Here is a 21137-nt window from a genome sequence, read left to right as displayed (position 1 = left end):
CCTTTAACGTTTTGCCCCAGTAATTGCCTCAGTGCCCACCGGGGTGTCTAATATAACCACATCTTGGGAGGGAGCTTGGGATATAGTGTTTCCATCAGAAACCGCACAACTGGTAATAGATCTGTCTGGTGCACTGTTATTCGAGTTGGCGCCCTCCAGAATGGGAAGTGGGGGGGAGAGGGGATACCCCCAAACCAAGAGAAAGACGCCTCTCAGTCAGTTCGAACTCGTTACTCACAATGCTAACCGCTCTTTCCAGCATGCTATCAATACTTGTTGCGTCGGGCCTTAGGGCCGACTGGCCCACTCGCTTCCCCATGATCGTGTTAGCCAGACATCGTGGGAGATAAAACAGAGTTAGTACAAGTTCACCTTTTCAAGTCAGTTCAGCTAAGCTCCGATGAAACGGGGGTGGCCCAGCCCAGTCTCCTCCAGTCTGCGGGGAGTTGGTGGTGTTTAAATCGCGCCTCCAGATGCGCTCTGCCGTGATTGAAGTCCCAGTCCCAAAGAGCCAATGAAGCCGTTCCCCTCACGGCAAACAAAGTGAAGGAGTGAGGGCGTCTATGCTGTAAATAACGATGGCCGTTGCCCTCACGGCGATGGTGCAGCAGCGATCTCCTCGGTGCTGCAGACCCCCGCTGTTGTCCTCCATTGCGTGCGTTATTTAAATGGAGAACACACTCTTCCAAAGTTTATGAAAGTGAACGTTGCATCGTGAAGCTACAGCTCTTGATATCCTTTTACTCCTCGCAGGGTTGCAGAAATGGGTGTGCTGCCGGAGAGAGTGGAAAAGATGGAGGCACCAATCCACAGTACAGAGAACTTGTCTCCAGCCGCAGTCCTCATGACCACCACGGTGCGCAGCAGTGCCCCCAACCATTTGCCAGGTTCCTCTGGTGTAGCAGATAAAATTATGAGTAGGCCTCTGGAGACTGCAGAGGAAGAATCAGTATAAGTGTGGCAGCAGCAGGCCTTCACAATGGCGCGGGAGGAGGAGTGGCACCCATCATCTGTTATGATGTTCTGGCCCAGTAGACACCATGTACCAGCTAAGTCTTTTATGATAGATTTTATTTGCTCAAACTCTATTTTTTATAAAACATTGTCTGATGCTTTTATGATATTTGTTATTGAAATAAAGCAATTTGACTTGACATAAAAGAAGTGCATTATATCATCATGACAGAAATGTAATATTTGAAAGGTTAAATAGGACTATCAAGGAGGGTATACAAACCTCTAAGATGCTGGATGAAGAAATTGGAGAGATGAGTTGTCTGAAAGAAATGTTGAATATAGTTTGACCCCAATACCAATACTCTGAGTTCTCTAATTGAGTTGTTTAAATTATGAAAGCTAACAGTAATATGCCTTCCGGTCAGAGGAGTTGGAGCAAAGTGATGGTGAATGTGAGTGAAAACAGAGAAAGAAGAATGAAGGAATTGAAGAAACAAATGGAAAGGTGTCCTTTGATGGTTGCACAACAGTTTAGTTGACCTAGATAAAGATGGGAGATAAAGTGATGGAAAAAAAGTCCAGTCGGAAGCCATTTGAGCATATAAAAGTGTTCAGAACTGCAGTAAATACACAAGATAGAAGCATTTGGATTCTTAACAGAATGGATGCAAACACAAATTGAAGAGTTGGAAGCCTAGTCAAATGTAAGGGATAGGAAGGTGTAGAGGGCTCATTGAAAGTTCTGTTTAAAAAAATCAGGAAAATACAGGAGGCAAGCAAGAATACCTGCATATCTTAAGGAACACGTAGTTTGTTGTGTTCTGTAAGTCTAACTGTTTAGTAAGGTCTTCAAAAGTTATATAGTACATAATGTTTAATATTCATTTTACCCATAGTTTTCTGATTAATGTGTAATTTATTTTGCAAAAAAGTTTGGTCTATCATCTCTATAATTTATTTTGTTCCTTATTGGTTCATAAGAACTATGGGCCTAATTTAGATATTGGCGGACGGGTTACTCTGTCACAACGGGGATGGATATCCCGTCTGCCAAAATCTAAACCCTATTATATCCTATGGGATTTATTTGTCGGCTCAAAGCAAACACAAGGAGATGATGGACGGAGAGCTGAAACGTTTCAGACACTCACTCCCAGTCACAGATCTGGGTGTATCCATCATCGTTCTTTAGCTCACTTCGCCACCCCAGTCCTGACCCAGCCATATTCAAATCAGTCTTGACCCTGTTCCTTATGGGAACAGTCCAACCGGTACTGCCAAGCCAGGTCTTCCCTGAACCGGAAACAAGCATCCTGGGACCGGTTTCGTGGTAACACCCCTCATCAGGCAGGCTAGCTTGAATCCAGTGGAAAGTGAGCAAGGGACCCACGTCTGGATATATTTAGATTTTGGCTGACAGGATATCCATACCTGTTGTGACAGAGTAGGCAGTTTGCCAATATCTACATCTGGCCCAAATTCTAATTCCTTTTAGGTTTCTTTAGTTATTAATTAAAGGCATATTGAGCCGTGGAGTAAAATGATTGTACTGAAAATTCTGAAGATGAGGTAGTGATAATGAATATTCCATCACTAGTCAGCTATTGCTAGTCTTGGTGTGTAGTGAAATGGTGTGCTGTTACAGATTAAACTAATGTACCATTTACAAAGGTTGGGGTCTACTTCTACATGACATTTTTGGTAATGGCCATCTCAATTCTCCAGTTCTCCCCTCAAAACAAGAGGGTGTAATGTTATTTTAAACAGAATTTGAAACAGTGAAATCATGTTGTGCCTCCTTTTGCAGTGGAAAGGGGTTTGATGCTGCACCAAATTTCACTATTGCGACTATTGTATCTGAGAGCATGATTTTCAGTAATTTGCAGCACTGATGGTCAGACATCAGTGTATCAAGAGTAGAAGAAAAGAAAAGCTATTATTTATTTTTGAAATTGTGCACTTCACACTTGTGACTGACTTCAGGAAACACTGCTTTCTGTCTCACAGAATGCTTGTTGCATTGAATTTTCAGAAGAAAATCACTTTGATAACAGTCATAGGACCTATTCAGTGTTATTTTAACTCAATTAATGACTTACGCCATTATATCCGAACTTAGGTTAAATGCCTTTGATTATAGAAACTTCACATGACATACATCTCATTGTAAATCATATATGTAAGGGCAAAACTGCAAAATGTAATTTGTTCTAAGTGTTGAGGGCATGGTATCATTACTCACATGAATGATGTCGGTATCATGGTAGGTGTGTTGCCACATGAAGGTTGACATACATTTTAAGAGTGGGAGTGAAGGCATATGATGGTGTATTTGTTGGTATATGATGTTGTTTGAGTGAACATTTGATAGTCGGTGTATTAACCTATGAAGATGGATATGTGGACTTCCAAACTTAGTTAATGATTATTTACAATGCATGCGGTTATCAGTCTGATCATTTAGTCAGCAGATGTTTCATACTTACGAAACTCGTCGCCACTAATATTTGATCAACCTTGAAGTAGTTGGTGTTGTTACTTTTTCGGTTGTATTCCACAAGTATTCTTCTAGCTTTATCTTCATATGGTGCTTTGTCTGTGGCTAATAATGGGCACTCTGGGCATTCACGAGTAAGTAAATGTAAAGGAACTGTGAAAATAAAAACAGAATTAAGGTTCAAGAAAATACTACTGCGAGAAATTGAGTTTTTGGTTGAATGGAGTGTGAACCATGGTCAAACAACAGCTGCAAACCCTTGCTGGGTGAACGACAAAAAGTCACTAAATTAACCTGTGCTTTGCCCTAGGTAGCTTGGCACAAAAAGCAGTTAGGCTTAACTTAGAGGCAATATGTAAGGTATTTTTGCAACACACAAACAGTAAGAAAGTGTAAATGCAACACAAGAAAAATCCCAACCAATTCAGAAAAGTAGAGTACATTTGAATAAATTATTTGACACCAAAGCAACAAGAATCCAATCAGTACAACTGAAGTTAACAATTTGTAAAGTTTAGGGTTCAAAATAGAACCTAAAATATCAAACTGCTGACATCTAGTCGTGCAAAACAGGGTCATAGTCGAGAGTTAATGCCGAACGCGATGGAGCATGGTTCGGATTACAAAAGTGAGTTGATCCCTGTCAGCTCTTATGTTCAGACTTGTAACAATTCTTGAATAAAAATGTCTGATAAGGTAAAGTTTAATGGGGCAAGGCTGCAGGGAGCATCGCCATTGGATGGCTTTGGGTTGGAGCAGTGGTGAAAGCTTGTACGTTAAGACTTAGTCACTGAAATGGATGTTGAAAAACTCCAGCGAGACAAAACAGAAGGCTATGGTCAAAGACAGTGCCACGAGATAGGATACCCCTTTAGCAAAGGACCACTTAAACATATTTTCTGCTGGGTAGAATACTATAGTGGGAGAAACTAGGAAGTCAATCTGACCGGTAATGCACCTCGGGCGGATAGACAAGCAGGTTGGTCCCAGTTACTACCTGGTTCTCAGAGCCTTATTTGGCCAAGTTGTGACTTGGTCCTCAGTTTTGGGCACCTTCAGCACAACAACCAAGGATCCTGGACTGGTAGGACACATTGTGGGGGGTGGGGAATCACTCAGACTGGGTCTAGCTGTGAGTTAAAGATGGTGTGAGCCAGTTACGTCCCTGTGTCTCTGAAAAGGAGGCCATCAATTTAGTCCTTGGAGTCGCTTCTGGTAGTCCTGGGTGAAGGTGCACATGCAGGGCTTAACACCAGGCCTGGCCTATGAAGGTTCAAGGCAAGCTTCAGGAAGCAGGACAGTCCTTCCAGTTAGAGCTGCAGTCTGGCAGACACAGTGCACAGCAAGTCACAGCAGCAGACAACCCTCTGAGAATCCCTCAGCAGGGTGCTAGCAAACTGAAGAATGGGTCTGAAGGTCCTATTTTTATACCCTGGTGCCCTTCTTATGGAAGGTGGGAGAAGCTTCTGGAAAGGTTCTTTAAAGTGCATGAAAGTTTCTGACTCCCTTGCCCTGTCTCCAAGCTGGCTGCAGTGACAATACAGGGTCATTTGTCCCTTTGCGTTGAGGTAGAGCACAAGCTATTCAGGTGTAAGTGGGGCTGGGCTTAGCTCTGTCCACCATCCTGCCAGCAGTTGGCCTATTAAGGCACACCTAATTCCTCGATTGTGTGATTGGCTGAGAGGAATTCACAAAGCCCAACTGTTAGTTACACCCAGCCATGTGACCCAGGCCAGGCTAATGGCACTATGGGACTGAGGGCAGGAAAATGCCCACTTTCTAAAAGTACACAAACCTCACAACTGCCAGTGCTGACACACTTTCACGTCATCATTTAAATTCATGATTAAACACTTTCATTATCATGATCACCATTTATTCGATCAAATTTTTATTTTTAGAGAGATCTCATTAATAAAATAATCAATACTTTTTTTATTTTTAAATATACTACAACATACTCTAAAACATAAAACAATGTTCTGGTTGTGCACCATCAATGCAAAACAATCCATATTCAACAAAAGTATACAATTAGACAATAAAACACAAAAAATTTATTTCAGTTTAAGAATTTCCTTTTGCTGAAGTTCTGACTTTTTGTACTCCATTATGGAGTTTATTATATTTTCTTTAATTTCTAGCTCCTAATAAAATGGGCCAAAACCAAACAGTGCTTCTACTGAGATCAGGGAGAATAGACAGCCCCTATAAAACTGAAAGATCTAATGGCTCTAAACTCCAGTAGTATTCAAAAAGTATTGATAATTTTGTCAACGGGATTCCTCTAAAAATCTAAATTCCCCACCAGAAGTAATTTCCACTCAATGTGGGGCAAACAAGAGGTTGAACCTTTGTTGTTGTTGTGACCAAAACATGACAGAACAAGATATGTTTTTATATACAGAAGATCACATTCAAAGATTGATTACCACACCATCATTAGTTACCTCTGTGTATTTGAGTTCTACTGTGAAACAGAATGAATCTGAAAAATTAATGAGATTAAAAAAGAAACAGTTTAGAATGGAGTTACATGGACATCTTTTATTAGAATATCTGAAAGTGGGTACTATACCATGGGGATTACAGATATGTAATATTCCTGTGGTTTTTACAGAGGATCCATTATATAAAAAAGGATATAGTTGTATAGGTGCAAAGTGCAGTATGGATGTGATTGTATTGACCATTGAAACTGCACAGAGGTTGTCCAAACAACTGGAAGAGATTCAGAGCCTCGAGCAAGAGATTAATGATAATCAATCAATAACTGATGTTGAAGCTTTGTTCAGTAAAATTGAAAAAGAGATTGCTGAGTTTCAAGATTTTACTGTAAATCATAAAACATCTAATTTGAAAAGGATAAAAATAATTTCAATTTAGAAGCAGTCTATCCCTACTTACAAACTGATTTTTACACTCAAACTGACTCAAGTAGATTTCTGCCAGAATATCAGGCGAGATCAAAGAAAAAATTCATCTCTTTTTGGATTTCTGCCACAATATTAGGCGAGATCAAAGAAAAAATTCATCTCTTTTTTGGATACTTCCTCTTTCTCAACAGGGGAATCAGATACAGGAGAAGGTACTTCAAACCAGAATCAACAGATAAGGAACCAATCAGCAGCTTTCTCTTTTTAAGGGAGAAGCCTCCATAGAGGACAGGGCTTGCAAATCTACTGTGGGAAATGACAATGCGATGACAATTTTACAAAAAACAGTGAGATCCTTCATCTTTAATCTTTCAAATAGACCACTGACAAGGTCTCTCCTTTGTACCAATGAGACATACTAATTTTGTAAAAATGAAGACAGAGGTTTTAGAATTTTGCAGAAAAATTCGACTCAAAGCATCTTTTCTTCATAATGAATTCCCGCCTAATAAGGAAGTAACAGATCTGAGAAACAAATCATCTTTTAGTCCACCACCGGCAACAATTCCCAAGGAGGTGATAACCTTTGAACATACAGTGCTATCAGCCATTCAGGATATAAAAAAGAAAAAAACCTAGGTAAACTATGATATCTCTACAGAACAAAGGGAAGCATTGACTACATTAAAAATTGTTCTTCAATCGTAATCAAGCCGGCGGACAAAGGCGGTGCTATCATTCTTTGGTCCATGGAAGACTATAAAAGAGAAGGAGAAAGACTAGTATTTAATGAAGAATTTTACAAGAAAAATTCAAGGATCCCCCAAAAAGAAATCAAGGGATAAATTGCAGAAATACTCAAACAAGGTTTTGGCCAAGGCCTCAATGGATTGAAAGAGTATGGGTTTAAAAAAAAACACAAATCCACAAATGCCAGTACTATATATTGTTTTGATAAACAAATTTTTATTGTTTTGGGAGAAATTACACACAACAAAACGTAAAAGGAACGGAAGATCAGCAAGACCACGGAGCACAATAAATCATAGACATTTACAGAAGCATGACATCCCACGATACCCTGCCCCATCAGGCGTACACAAGCACAGAAGTTTAACATAGCATAGTGGTCATTCCACGGTACCCAGCCATTTGCAACACACCCTACGGTACTTCTTGGGACATCCTCTTGCCATGTACAGGGTTCTTTCTTGGGTTGCGCACCAGTCCACCCCCCCACGCCATCTCCCAGGCTCCGGTGGGTCAGGGCCTTTCCATGCCGCCGCTATGTCGCGCTTGGCTACAATCATGGCCGTGTTTAAGAATATCTTTTCATTTCTGGTCCCATCCAACCCATCTGTGATCCCCAGTAAGGAGTGACATGGGTCATGGGGAACCGTCCATCCCAAAACCTCCGTAAGCTCATCTTCAATAGATCCCCAGAATCGCGGCAGGTTGGGGTACGACCATACCACGTGGAAGAAATCAGCAGGAGCGTGGCCGCACCTAGCGCAGGACGCTTTTGGGCACGGGCCCACACGATGAAGTCGCACGGGCGTGAGGTAGGTGGCATGCAGGTAGTATAGCTGGATCAACCTGAGCTTGGCGGAAGCTGCAATCATCTCTGGTGCCATAAGGGCGTCCCGCCAAAGTGCCTCGTCGAGAGGGCCCACCCACTCCACCCATTGGTCCCACAACTTGTCCAGCGAAGTGGGAGTGTTATTTACAAGAGTAAATGCGGGAGATACCCCCTTTGCCCAAGTCTTCCAACTTAGTTTGCGCCTCGGAAGGGCTCAGAAGAGCCTGGTCTCACCTGTGAGATGTGTGTGGAGGGCGTGCCTCAGCTGCAGATATCTATAGAATTGGGATGAATGAAGGGAGTAACGGGCCCGGAGTTCTTGAAATGAACGCAAGTGGCCATTGGCCCAGACATCCCCAAGTTGGGAAATTCCGATAAGGTCCCGCGATTTAAACCCCTGCAGCCCACTAACCTCATGAAGCCATGTTCCCTGCCAGAGGGGTGTGCATTGGGTCAGCCTACGCGTCCAGCGGGTGTGGCATAGAGAAGCCTGCCAGGCTAGCAGCACGGAACGTGTCGCGTCAGGCAACTGAGACGGAATGGTTCCCCCGTACATCATTGGATTTTGGGTAGGCCCAGTTCGCTCAGCTCAAGCCGATAGGCTGGGTCGGAACAGCCCCCGTTGAACCAATCGTGGATAACTAGGAGACGCGCAGCCAAAAAGTAAAGGTACAGATGCGTCATCCCCATACCCCCATCGAAGGAGGGGATCTGGCAGGTGGTCAAAGCCAAGCTCGCCCTCCCCCATTCCAAAGAAATTTAGTGGCGAGACTATCCAGTTTCCTGAACCAGGTTCTAGAGAAGCAGAAAGGGGCATTCTGAAGGACATAGAGGAATCTGGGAAGGATCATCATTTTGAACAGGGCAACCCTCCTAAGGGGATTCAGAGGTAGCGTCTTCCATTTTTGAAGGTCCTCCTTGGCCTTCTTTACCAATGGGGCTACATTAAGAGACCATCCCAGTTCGGGAAGAGGGGTGACCCAAATCCCCAAATTTTTGACCGATTGACGCCAAAGCGGTATGGTGGATTGCCAATCGTAACAGTCCCTGGACAGCTGCAGTGGGACCAGTGCCGATTTCCTGGGACTCAGCCGGACCCCAGATGCTTGTCCAAGGACTATAAGATCTGAAGGCGCCGTGGCCCGGATACAGCAGCTTCGGCCAGAAAGACCAGGACATCATCGGCATATAGGGCAATCTTGTCCGCCTCTGTATTGGGCCACTCCGAGCCGTAGACGCAATCGTCAGCTCGCACCCGAGAGACCAGGGGCTCCATCGCCAGGGCGAAGAGCAGGGGGGAAGGAGGACAGCCCTGCCTTGTCCCCCTGGTAATAGGGAAAGCCTCAGATAGCACTCCATTAACCAACATTCGCGCTCGTGTGTGAGTGTAAAGGACACGGACCAGAGCCCGAAAGTGGGGCCCAAACCCAATCTCAGACAGCACATCCAATAGGTATACCCAGTCCACCGAATCAAAGACTTTTTCGAAGTCTATAAAAAGGAGTGCTAGGTATGGAGTGAGGAGGTGCCGGTGGGCCAGAGCCAGCTGTAACCTCCGAAGTTTGTGCCTGGTCCCACGCCTGGGCATAAAGCCACATTGATCGGGGTGAACCAGCAGGGACAGATATGGCTTCAGTCGCTGAGCGAGTACGGCAGCATACAACTTAATCTTCGTGTTGATAAGGGAGATGGGGAGATAGTCTGCGCAGTGACGGGAATGCGGCTGGGATTTCGGTAGGACCACGATGGTGGCGATGTCCATCTCGGATGGGAAGGAACCTTTCTCCAAAGCTTCCTCAAATAGATCGGCCAAGCGGGGTACAAGAGTCTCCTGATATAACGCATAGTATTCTTGGCCCGGGGTCTTGCCCGATGAGACGAGGGAGATTGCTGCGTCAATTTCTTCCTGAGAAATGGGGCGGTCTAGGTCCTTCTGAGCGATGGGAGTCAGCCGAGGGAGACGCACTTGTCCTTGCTCGAGGAAGGCTGAGAGGGATATACCAGTGGTCCGCGCCGCGTAGAGTCATTGGTAATAACGGGCAAAGACATGGGCCATCACCAGTGGAGCGCTGTGCACTGCACCCTCGTCGTCCACTACCTCGGGGATAATGCGGTTGGCTCTAGGATATGTGGCCAGGCGATGCAGGATCGTACCGTTTTTATCTTCCAGCCGTATACTCTTGCCTTTGACGATCTCCAAAGGAGCTTAGCAGCATCTAGGGATAACTGCCTGATCTCGGCCCAAAGATGGGCGAGTTGTCGGACCTGGACCGCGTCGTCGGATAGGGAAAGGGATTGCTCAAGGCGGAGCGCCTGTGCCTTCCACGAGGTAATTTCCTGCAACGGCACCTGTCTCTGACTCCGAAGCTGACCCTTTGCAACACCCCAAATGGTAGCCTTTCCCGCCTCCCATAAGGTACCCGGGGAAGCCACCGAGCCATCGTTGGTAAGGAAGTATTGCTTGAGTTCCGTCCCCACCACCTTTTTGAATTCTCTATCCTGGAGGAACCAGGCATTCATTCTCCATGTTTGGCCGGCAGAGGGGGGGGAGCCCCTGCACTAAGAAGCACTGGGGAGTGGTCAGAAATCCCCCTAGGAAGGATCCGGACATCTACAATCCCAGAGCAGTCAACTGAGGGGACGAAGATCGCATCTATGCATGCCTGTGTGTGGTGCGCTGCAGAGGTATGGGTAAATTGGGCGGTACGGGGGTGCCAGGTGCGCCACGCATCACATAAGCCCAGAGACTCGGACCAGCTCCGTAGCTGTTTCGCCTGTGCCAATCTAGTGGTGGAGGGAGGGCCCGTTGTATCAACGGCCGGAAAGGAGACCGCATTAAAGTCACCTCCAATGATAGTAGGTCGGAGAGGCAAAGCGTACAGGCGGGCCGCAGTGTGTTTAAGGGTAACAGCCAGCATCGAGGGGGGCGGGGGGAGTAGATGGACATAAGGTGGAGGGGGGAGCCAGCCAGCAAGTCGTAAAGGGTCACCGATAAGCCATGAGGGTCGTGAAAGACCTGTGTGAGTACAAAGGGCAGAGTGCGTTTTAGGAGGATAGCCACCCCTCAGGAACCCCTAGAGAAGCCCGAATGCCACACTGTCGTACCCGTAGCGTGCCAGGAAGGGGCAACAGTTACCCATTAGGTGCGTCTCTTGAAGTAAGAGGATGTCTATGCCAAGCCGCTGCGCATAGCGCAGGACCGCAGTACGTTTAACCCGGTCCAAGAGACTGTTAACATTCCACGATAAAACGTGAAGGGATGCCCTAGGAGTAATTGTGTCAGTCATGGCGGGTGGAACATGGATCTGGGTCGTGCATCCCTACAGGGACGTGGGAGCGCATGTGGAAGCAGACCTCTGAGCGGGTGAGCACATGCCTGGAGCTCGTGCCTGGCCCCTGGTGGGTCGGCGCGAGAGGATCCGTGGGAGCTGAAAAGAAAAAACAACAAAAGCAACAACAACCTAAGGAAAAACCAGTACCGAACTTTCCCCCCTCCCCCCTCCCTACACTTCAGGAACGGAAGTATCTGTCGATCCCCCATTGTAACAGTAACCAAACTAAAACGCTCGGGTTGGTTGCGTGGAGGACGCCTCCATGTGGACGGATGAACCGTGAATCGGCCAATGGAACTAGGGGGTGAGCGTGACACTCTACCAATGTTCAAGATCTTCGTCAGGAGAGAATCCCACCTAGTAACCGAGAAGCAGCAGACCTAGCTCAATGGGACCTCAGAGAGTGGGAGTACGTGAGAGGTCCGAGTCAAGCCTGGGGGAACCCCCCCGGGTCGGCAATGAGGATATCCCCAGTAGCTCGTCACCAGATAGGTGCCTGGTACGGTGTGGAGAGCCTGACTGGCAGGACGAGTCCTGGAGTCCATGGGTTGCCATGCTTGCGGACCTGGATGCCGCTGCCCAAGACCGGAGCCCCCTGCAGAAGTGCGTGGGTCACTGGCGCCCTGGCAACTGCGGCCTCACGGATTGGGAGCCCGCAGGGCCCAGGGAAGGTTCCTGCCTCTGGCGGAGGGGACATTCTTCCATCAGCCATGTCCATGCCGCCTGGGAAAAATTGAGCTTTGTTTTGAAAGATGACCCGGAGGCGTGCAGGGAACTGAAGCTGGTATTGTAGGCCCAGGGCACGCAGTTTCTTTTTAACGTCCGTGTACGAACGACGGAGATCTTCCACCTCCCTGGTGTAGTCCGGGAATAGCATAACTGTATGGTTCTGGAACCTGAGGGGACCATGGGCCCGGGCTGCTCGCAGAATGGCATCCCGGTCTTTAAAATTAAGGATTTTCAGTATGATGGGGCTATATGGAGCTCCGGAGGGCGGCCTGGGAGCCAGAGAACGGTGGGCTCTCTCAACCACGAACCAGGTAGAGAGAGCATCTTTGGGCATCCATGATGTAAACCAGGCCTCGACGAAGGCAGCGACATGACTCGACTCAACTCCTTCGGGAAACCCCACCAGGCGGAGATCATTGCGACGTGCGCGATTTTCAGCATCTTCACCACGCCGGTGGAGTTCCTTGGTGCGGGTGCTGATGTGAGCTACCTGCTCCTTCAAGTGTGAGATGTCGTCCTCTACTGTGGATAGGCGGGATTCGGCCTCCGCGAGTCGCGCGGTGGCGTTGCGGAGGTCTTGTCGGAGGGGTGAGACGCCCACCTTGATTTTTCGATCTTCTTCTCAACGGACGCCTGTGAGGCACTGATTGCCTGTAGAATGGTATTCAGATCCCTGTCCTGGGGTTGGTGGGGAGGCCCGGCCGCCTGCCCAGGGGGTTCATAGTCGGAGGTGGTGAACCGGTCCATCTTCGTTTGAGTGGGGGCCTGTGTGGGCTTGGGGCCCTTGTCCCTCCCCATAATTGCCGGGCAATCCCACCGCCGCCGAGAGCTCGGGGACCAGGCCGAGGGACCCGGAACCGTGAACACCCCACACCAGGGCTAAGAACCCTCACGAGTCCCAAAGACCATCCAGTGGAGCCAGAGGGTTACCCGGGAAGGCGTGCAGCAAGGGGGGGCCAGAACCAGCGATCCGCCCCTCCAGGGAGTCAGCATGGGCCCGGACCAGGGCAGATGCTGGCAGACAACTCTTCAGGGGGAAAGGCGAGGGATGAGGCGACCGCTGCCCGGGGGGGGGGCACCCAACAGCCATCCCGGATCCCCGCCGGGGCTCACCTGCTCAACAGGCACCGGAACTGTGGCCCCGGATTCTGCCTCTGATCTCCCTGTCACAGTGGGAGCGCGGCCTCTATCTCTCACCCGCGCTGCCCAATATGGCAGCCGAGGCCGCCGCAGTGCCGTCGGGAGGGCCGCCGAAGCTCCTCCCTCACAGGTCTGCCCCCGCCAGCAGCGACCAAGGAACACCAGGCGGCGAGGGGAAGAGTCCGTCAGGCCGGCAGCCGCTTCTCCTCAGGACATGCGGCCAAGGTGTACCCCTCACCACAGCAGCACACTCGGATCCGGGAAGGGCACCTCAAGGGCATCCAGCGCCGCAATCACCAGAGAGGGGCCGCCATTATGCGAGCGAGGCGCGATGCCCTGGTTTTCGGCAACAGGACGGCTCAGCGAAGATCCAAAAGTCCTGCGGGTGCAGCCAGAGCTGCTACGCAACATGCACAGCAAAGTACACCGCTGGATGGCTCGATTCAGGTAAGGATATCGGGCAGATGGCGTAGGGGTCCTGGAGCACTCTTAAAGTGCGTCCACCATCTTGGCTTAGCAAGCCATGCCCCCCGCCAGTACTATATTTACTTCCTAAATTGCACAAAAACCAAACAACTTCCCCAGGATGTCCAATAGTTCTGGATGTGATTCTGTGCTTGAACCAATAGCCAAGTATGTAGATATGTCCCTTAAACCATTCTTAGAAGAAGTGCCTTCATATTTAAGAGACACTATGGACTTCATCAACAAAGTGGAAGTTTCAGAAATTCATCATATTTGACATTGTCTCCTTATATACTCAGATACCTTTAGAAGATGGACTATAGAATATTTTTGGGACATGAGACCTAGACCATCTCAGGTAGCCACAAAGTTTATCATGGACTTAGCCAGATTTGCACTTAAAAAGAATTATTTTAAATTTGGCAAAGACATTTTTTCCTAGATAAAGAGGACGGCCATGGGCTTTTGTGCTAGCTGTGTTGTACATGGCTAAATTTGAAGATCATTACATTTTTCAAATTAATCCATTTCTACATTAGATTGCTAAATGGGCAAGATTTATTGATGATATTTTTTCTATTTGGACAGGACAAGATGACACACTTCATCAATTCCATTACTGGCTTATCGTAAGGACACAGGATAGTAAGTTCAGTTTTCATCAGGATTTCTCGAAGAATACATTTCTGGATGTGGAAGTGATTGCAACAAATGGACAATTAATACACGTTCTAAGCTAACAGGCAGAAATAAGACTTTACATTATTCATGTCATCACCATCGCAGTCTACATGACAATTTGCCATTTGCCCAGTTTTTAAGGATTAGACATAATTGTTCCAGCAAATCAGGTTATTTTTTCCACACCAATAATCTGATTGAGAAATTGAAAAAAATTACTGAAACATTCAATGAAGAGAGCATGGTGGACCCCGTGGAAGGAATTTTGAGATGAAAAGTTTTGTCCAAAATCTGAACGTATAGTGTTCATATTGACGTATTGCACAAAATCTAATCATCTTAAAAAGATCAGAAATAAAAATTTGCATTTTATTTCCAAACTGGACCAATCCTTCAAAAACACTATTTGTGTTAAAAAAGGAGCACTGTATAAAAAAACAAATAGTTTGTACTTCGATCCCATCACCATTAGCAAGAAGCACTTTAAGACAAGTTTGTAACATTCCACCTATTAAAGGACATCACAAATGCGGAATATGCATTTGTTGCAATACGACTATTGAGGGCTCTCAATTTATACCCCAAAATGTGATTTGGTAACAAAATACATCCCTGAAGTGCAAAACCAAAATGTTTGTGTATTGGGTGGTTTGTCCGTGTGATAAATTGTATATTGGAAAAACAATCAAGAAGTATGTCAACGGATAATCCAACACCACTCAAGGATTCAAAAGAATATGCTAGTTGTCCCACTGGTCAACCATTGGATCATTCAAAAACACTCAGCAAATGACCGTCCTGAATTCCTCAGAAGCGGTCGCTCCTCACGCTCTCTGACCATCCTGACATCGTAGCGCTATACTGCTCACTGCTCTTTGCTGCTTGGTATCGTAGCGCTATACTGCTCTCTGCTCATTGCTGCTTGGTATCGTAGCGCTATACTGCTCATTGCTGCTTGGTATCATAGCGCTATACTGCTCACTGCTCATTGGTTAATTATTAAATGTGCACTGCTCGCATTGCCTGTAACATTATTTGTGCCTGATTTGCCTGATTTACCACTGCCCATATCACAGCGTTATTCCGATTGTGCCCCAATCTCGTCCTGTTTCGCTTTTGTTTGTGCTGCCATTTTGTTGTTGTGCCAGTCTCTCCGCCCCGCTCCCGCCTCCCAGCTGAGCGTCCCTCCCACTGATAGATAAGAATCGGCCCGTTTGGTCAAGCGCTGTGACCGTCCTGACTTCCTCAGAAGCGGTCGCTCCTCACGCTCCCTGACCATCCTGACATCGTAGCGCTATACTGCTCACTGCTCTTTGCTGCTTGGTATCGTAGCGCTATACTGCTCTCTGCTCATTGCTGCTTGGTATCGTAGCGCTATACTGCTCATTGCTGCTTGGTATCGTAGCACTATACTGCTCACTGCTCATTGGTTAATTATTAATTGTGCACTGCTCGCATTGCCTGTAACATTATTTGTGCCTGATTTGCCTGATTTACCACTGCCCATATCACAGCGTTATTCCGATTGTGCCCCAATCTCGTCCTGTTTCGCTTTTTTTTGTGCTGCCATTTTGTTGTTGTGCCAGTCTCTCCACCCCGCTCCCGCCTCCCAGCTGAGCGTCCCTTGCTCCGCCCCCCTCCACTATCCATTTATGACAGATGCACCGACGCGCAGCGTCCACGCGCAGCGGACGCGCCCTATGCACGCCGAAGGCGCGCCAATGGTAAGCCGTCTACGCCCGTCTGCGCCTGGACCGCGCCCAGCGCCAGACCCCCTGGCCCCCGCGTAACACACTCCACCCGCCTAACTTACGACGCAGCAACCCTCTCCGCACTCAACACCGGCCGTCTCCCCGACTGTTACGAAGCCGCCCCAGGATGCACTCATGGACCTTTCACCTGCCAATCCTGCAAGTTCGACTGCATCAAGACCCACACTACATCCACACACGCCAAACAGAGCTCTAACAACAACCACCTAAAGTGCATCCTGCTCAATACCCGCTCGGTCCACAAACACGCCATTGAACTATGGAACCTACTAGACAACACCACGCCGGACGTCTCCTTCCTTACAGAAACCTGGATGAATGCCTCATCTGCGCCCGACATCGCCATAGCCATCCCGGACGGCTACAAAATCATCCGAAAAGACTGCATCAACCAGACAGGAGGAGGCATCGCCATCGTCCACAAGAACACCATCCGCATCTCAACCAGCTCAAACGACACCCTCACAGCCGCCGAACACCTCCACTTCCAGATACACACCGACCCCAAAACCACACTTAGAGGCACCCTCATCTACAGACCACCAGGACCCCGCACACAATTCAGCGAAGACATCACTGACTTCATCAACCCACACGCTCTCCCCTCCGAAGACTACATTCTACTAGGGGACCTCAACTTCCACCTGGAGAACAACAACGACAACAACACCACCACCCTTCTGGACAACCTCGCCAATCTCAGACTCAAACAACTGGTAAACACCCCCACCCACTACGCCGGTCACACACTCGACCCAATCTTCTCCTCCAGCAAGCACGTCTCCTTCAATCACGTCATAGAACTCCACTGGACAGACCGCAACTGGGTTCTCTTCAGCTTCAGTAAGACCACCACCCACCACCACCCACAACAAGTCCCCCGCAGAAACTGGAAAAAACTTACCACCGACCAGCTCACCACATCGCTAAGCCAAAACCTCCCCGCCAAATCATCGGACCCAAATCAAGCAGCCACCAATCTCGCACTATGGATCACCCACTGCGCTGACGAATTAGCACCCTTGAAAAAGCAACACAACAAGCCAAATAACAAAAAAGCCTCCTGGTTCAACGACGACCTCAAGAACTCCAAAAAGAACTGCCGCACCCTTGAGAAAGCCTGGCGAAAAAACCCAACCACAGACAACATGACCTCCCTCAAGGACGCCTCCCACAAACACCACCAACTGATCCGATCCACCAAGAAATCAGCATTCAAGGATCGACTCGACAACAACGCCCACAAGAGCAAGGAACTCTTCAGCATTTTCAAAGAACTTACCAATCCCAGCGCCGACACCAACGACATCACACCTTCCCAAGACCTCTGCGACTCTCTAGCCTCGTTCTTCCACAGCAAGATCGCTGACATACATAACAGCTTCGGCGACCAGCCCACTCCCCTCACTACCGAACTGAAACGCCCCACCACCACCCTTTGCGCCTGGAACCCTATCAACATCGAGGACACCATCCGCTTGATGAACTCCATTCACTCCGGATCCCCAACCGACCCATGCCCTCACCACATCTTCAACAAGGCCGACTCAATCATCGCACCCCAACTCCGGGATATCATTAACTGCTCCCTCGACACCGCTACCTTCCCGGAAAGCTGGAAACATGCCGAACTCAGTGCCCTCCTGAAGAAACCTACGGCAGACCCCACTGAACTCAAGAACTACCGCCCCATCTCGCTCCTCCCTTTCCCTGCCAAAGTCATAGAGAAGGCCGTCAACACTCAGCTCGCCGCCTTCCTCGAGTCCAACAACTCTCTCGACCCCTCACAGTCCGGCTTCTGAGCCAAACACAGCACCGAGACTGCCCTCATCACAGCCACAGACGACATCCGAACATTACTCGACAATGGGGAAACAGCTGCCCTTATCCTCCTGGACCTCTCCGCGGCGTTCGACACAGTCTGTCACAGCACCTTGATACAACGCCTCAGCAACGTCGGGATACAAGGAAAAGCATTGGATTGGATCATATTCCTAACCGGAAGAACTCAGAGAGTCCGCCTCCCCCCTTTCAGATCAGAGGCCACCGAAGTCATCTGCAGCGTACCACAAGGTTCATCACTCAGCCCTACCCTCTTCAACGTCTACATGAGTCCCCTCGCATCCATCGAACGCCAGCACAACCTCAACATCATCTCCTACGCTGACGACACCCAACTAATCCTCTCCCTCACCAAAGACCCAAACACCGCCAAAAACAACCTACATGAAGGGATAAAAGACGTAGCCGAATGGATGAAGAACAGCCGTTTAAAACTGAACTCAGACAAGACGGAAGTCCTCATCCTAGGATCATCACCCTCCGCTTGGGACGACTCATGGTGGCCACCGGCCCTAGGCAGCGCACCTAAACCAACGGACCATGCTCGCAACCTGGGATTCATCCTAGACTCCTCCCTCTCGATGACCAGACAAGTCAACGCCGTCTCATCATCATGCTTTAACATCCTACGCATGCTCCGAAAGATCTATCGATGGATCCCCACCGAAACAAGGAAGACGGTCACCCATGCACTGGTCACAAGCCGACTGGACTACGGAAACACCCTCTACACCGGAACCACAGCCAAACTACAGAAAAAACTCCAACGCATTCAGAACGCCTCCGCAAGACTCATCCTCGACTTACCCCGCCACAATCACATATCCAGTCACCTGAAAGACCTTCATTGGCTCCCCGTCAACAAGAGAATTACGTTCCGCCTCCTCACCCACGCGCACAAAGCCCTCTACGACCTAGGACCCAAATACCTCAACACGCGCCTGACCTTTTACACCCCCACCCGCCAACTACGATCGTCCAATCAAGCCCTCGCCGCAATTCCACGCATCCGAAAAACAACCATGGGAGGAAGATCTTTCTCCTACTTAGCGGCCAAAACCTGGAACTCACTCCCCACCCACCTCCGCCTCACACAAAACCACCTCTCCTTCAGAAAACAACTCAAAACTTGGCTATTTGATAAATAACGAACCTCCCCCCCCCTCAAGCGCCTTGAGACCCTCCGGGTGAGTAGTGCGCTATACAATTTTTTTAACTTAAACTTAACTTAAACTTACGTTGGACTGTATTGTCAGCAATTTGTCAAGATCCTCGTGGCGGTGATTTAGAAAGATGACTGGTACAGAGTGAAGCGCATCTAATTGTAAAGGTTAATACAGCAATGGATGGCTTAAATGAAATGACAGAGCTTCAAAATGTATAACATTACAGCTTAGGGTGGGCACTTTGTAGACTCTTATAGAGAGCCTGTATTTAGCCCAACATCTATAGTTCAACTTATGTTCTGGTCTTTGGACTAGACATAATGTGGTAATTGGCATGTGTTCTGCTGCATTTAAAAGAGTGCATTTATGCAGCTATGGGGCAGGTGAATCCCAAACAATCATTAATCCCTAAATGTCATGCATGAAAACTTGCACTTTTGGACTTGAAAATATCTTTCTTTCCGTAATTAAATTAAAAAAAATTACAAATCAAATACCGCCATGCATATGGAACATCTGACGCTGAGTTTTTGACAGTATAGAAATTCAAAAAAGGAGATTCTTAACTGGCTTTGTTAGTACAGTTTGATACAAAGTCAAACATGCAATAAAAATCAGCCTATACACATGGGTTTGTGTAACACCACCCCCCCACTTCTGATGGACTGGCCAGTAAAAACATTTTTCTAAGTGTGTGGAACAACAAGTAATTCAACGTTGCGGAACAAACAACGTGGAGGGAGCTCATGGTGAAGAGATTTTAAAAGATGGTACGTCGATAGGTGAAGGATTCATTTTTTCAAATGCACAGCAAGCAAGCGTCGCATTGCGAAGCACGTGTGTCACGCTGGCAAACAAATCATTCTTCTATCACGTTTGGATGTCGGTTAAGTTAAAGGGGAGCAGGGCTTCAACAAGCGTCCAAAATCAATCATGTCCTTTGGTTTGTTTTACCAGATGTATCTTTTTAACTACGTGCATTCTTGATGGACTTGGTCTCTGTAAACAGTTCTAGGAGCTAGATATTAAAGAAAGTATGTTAACCTCCATAAAAGTGTGTGAAAAGTCGGAACTTGAGCAAAAGGAAATTCATAAACTGTAATGCATTTTTGTGTTTTATTGTCTAATTATATACTTTTGTTGAATATGTATTGTTTTGTATTGATGAGGCATGTCCAGAAAATTGTGTGGTTTTTTTAGTATGTTTTTGTATATATAAAAATCAAAAAGTATTGATAATTTTGTCAATGAGATTCCTCTAAAATCAAAATTTGATCTAATAAATGGTAATCATAATAATTAAAATGTGTGATCATGAATTGAAATAAGGGCGTGAAAGTGTTTCAGTATTGGCAGTTGTAAAGTTTGTGTAGTTTTAAAGGGGCCTAACCTTACTGATTATGGGCCCAACCCTGTGTAGTTGTTAAACCTTTCTAAAAGTAGCATTTTCAAAATTGTAATGAAAAATCTGACTTTACTGTGAAAAAGGGTATATATTAAAATGTCATAGGTATCAAACATGACATATTAACCTATTTTCAAATAGGAATTACAACTTATTAAATGCATTAAGTAGTCACCAATGTTATCCTATGGGAGGGCCAGGCCTCACAGTAGAGAAAATCAATTTTGGAAGTTTTTCATTGTCAGGACATGTAAAACTTAGAAGTACATGTCCAACCTTTTAATTACACAGCACCCTGCACTATCGGTGATCTAGAGCCTACCTTGAGGTGTCTTGTATGTAATAAAACAGGTGTTTAAGCCATGGCAAGAGGGTTTAAAAGCCAAGTAGACATGGCAGTGTGACAATGCAATCAGGCTGCAATGCAGATCTGGGACACGTGTTAGAGTGTTACTTTGGTGAGTGGCACAATAAGTGCTGAAGGCCTACTGGTACCATTTAATTGGCAGGCCCTGTGTTCATGGTATACCATTCTACAAGGAACGTATAAGTAAATTAAATATGACTGTTAGGTATATGCCAATTAAACCATGTTTAAGGGAGTGAGCACAAGCAATTTAGCACTGGTTGGCAGTGGTAAAGTGCACAGAGTCCTAAGGCCAACAAAAGCAAACATCCAGCATAAATTGGCGGTAG

At 47.1% G+C, this 21137-nt stretch overlaps 1 protein-coding gene across 1 annotated transcript in view; it reads right to left on the bottom strand.

Moving 5' to 3' along the window:
• LOC146785925 (uncharacterized) overlaps positions 1 to 21137 on the bottom strand; it is a 239863-nt gene that overhangs the window by 159427 nt on the left and 59299 nt on the right. The window contains exon 4 of the mRNA XM_085635323.1: positions 3444 to 3607. Coding sequence (XP_085491449.1) covers positions 3444 to 3607 — 164 coding nt within the window. The remainder of the gene's footprint in view (positions 1 to 3443; positions 3608 to 21137) is intronic.

The sequence above is a fragment of the Triturus cristatus genome, chromosome 11 (assembly GCF_964204655.1).
Source record: "Triturus cristatus chromosome 11, aTriCri1.1, whole genome shotgun sequence".
Taxonomy (NCBI): Eukaryota; Metazoa; Chordata; class Amphibia; order Caudata; family Salamandridae; genus Triturus; species Triturus cristatus.
The sequence above is the reverse complement of the archived record's forward strand: the minus strand, read 5'-3'. Positions and strand labels throughout refer to the sequence as shown.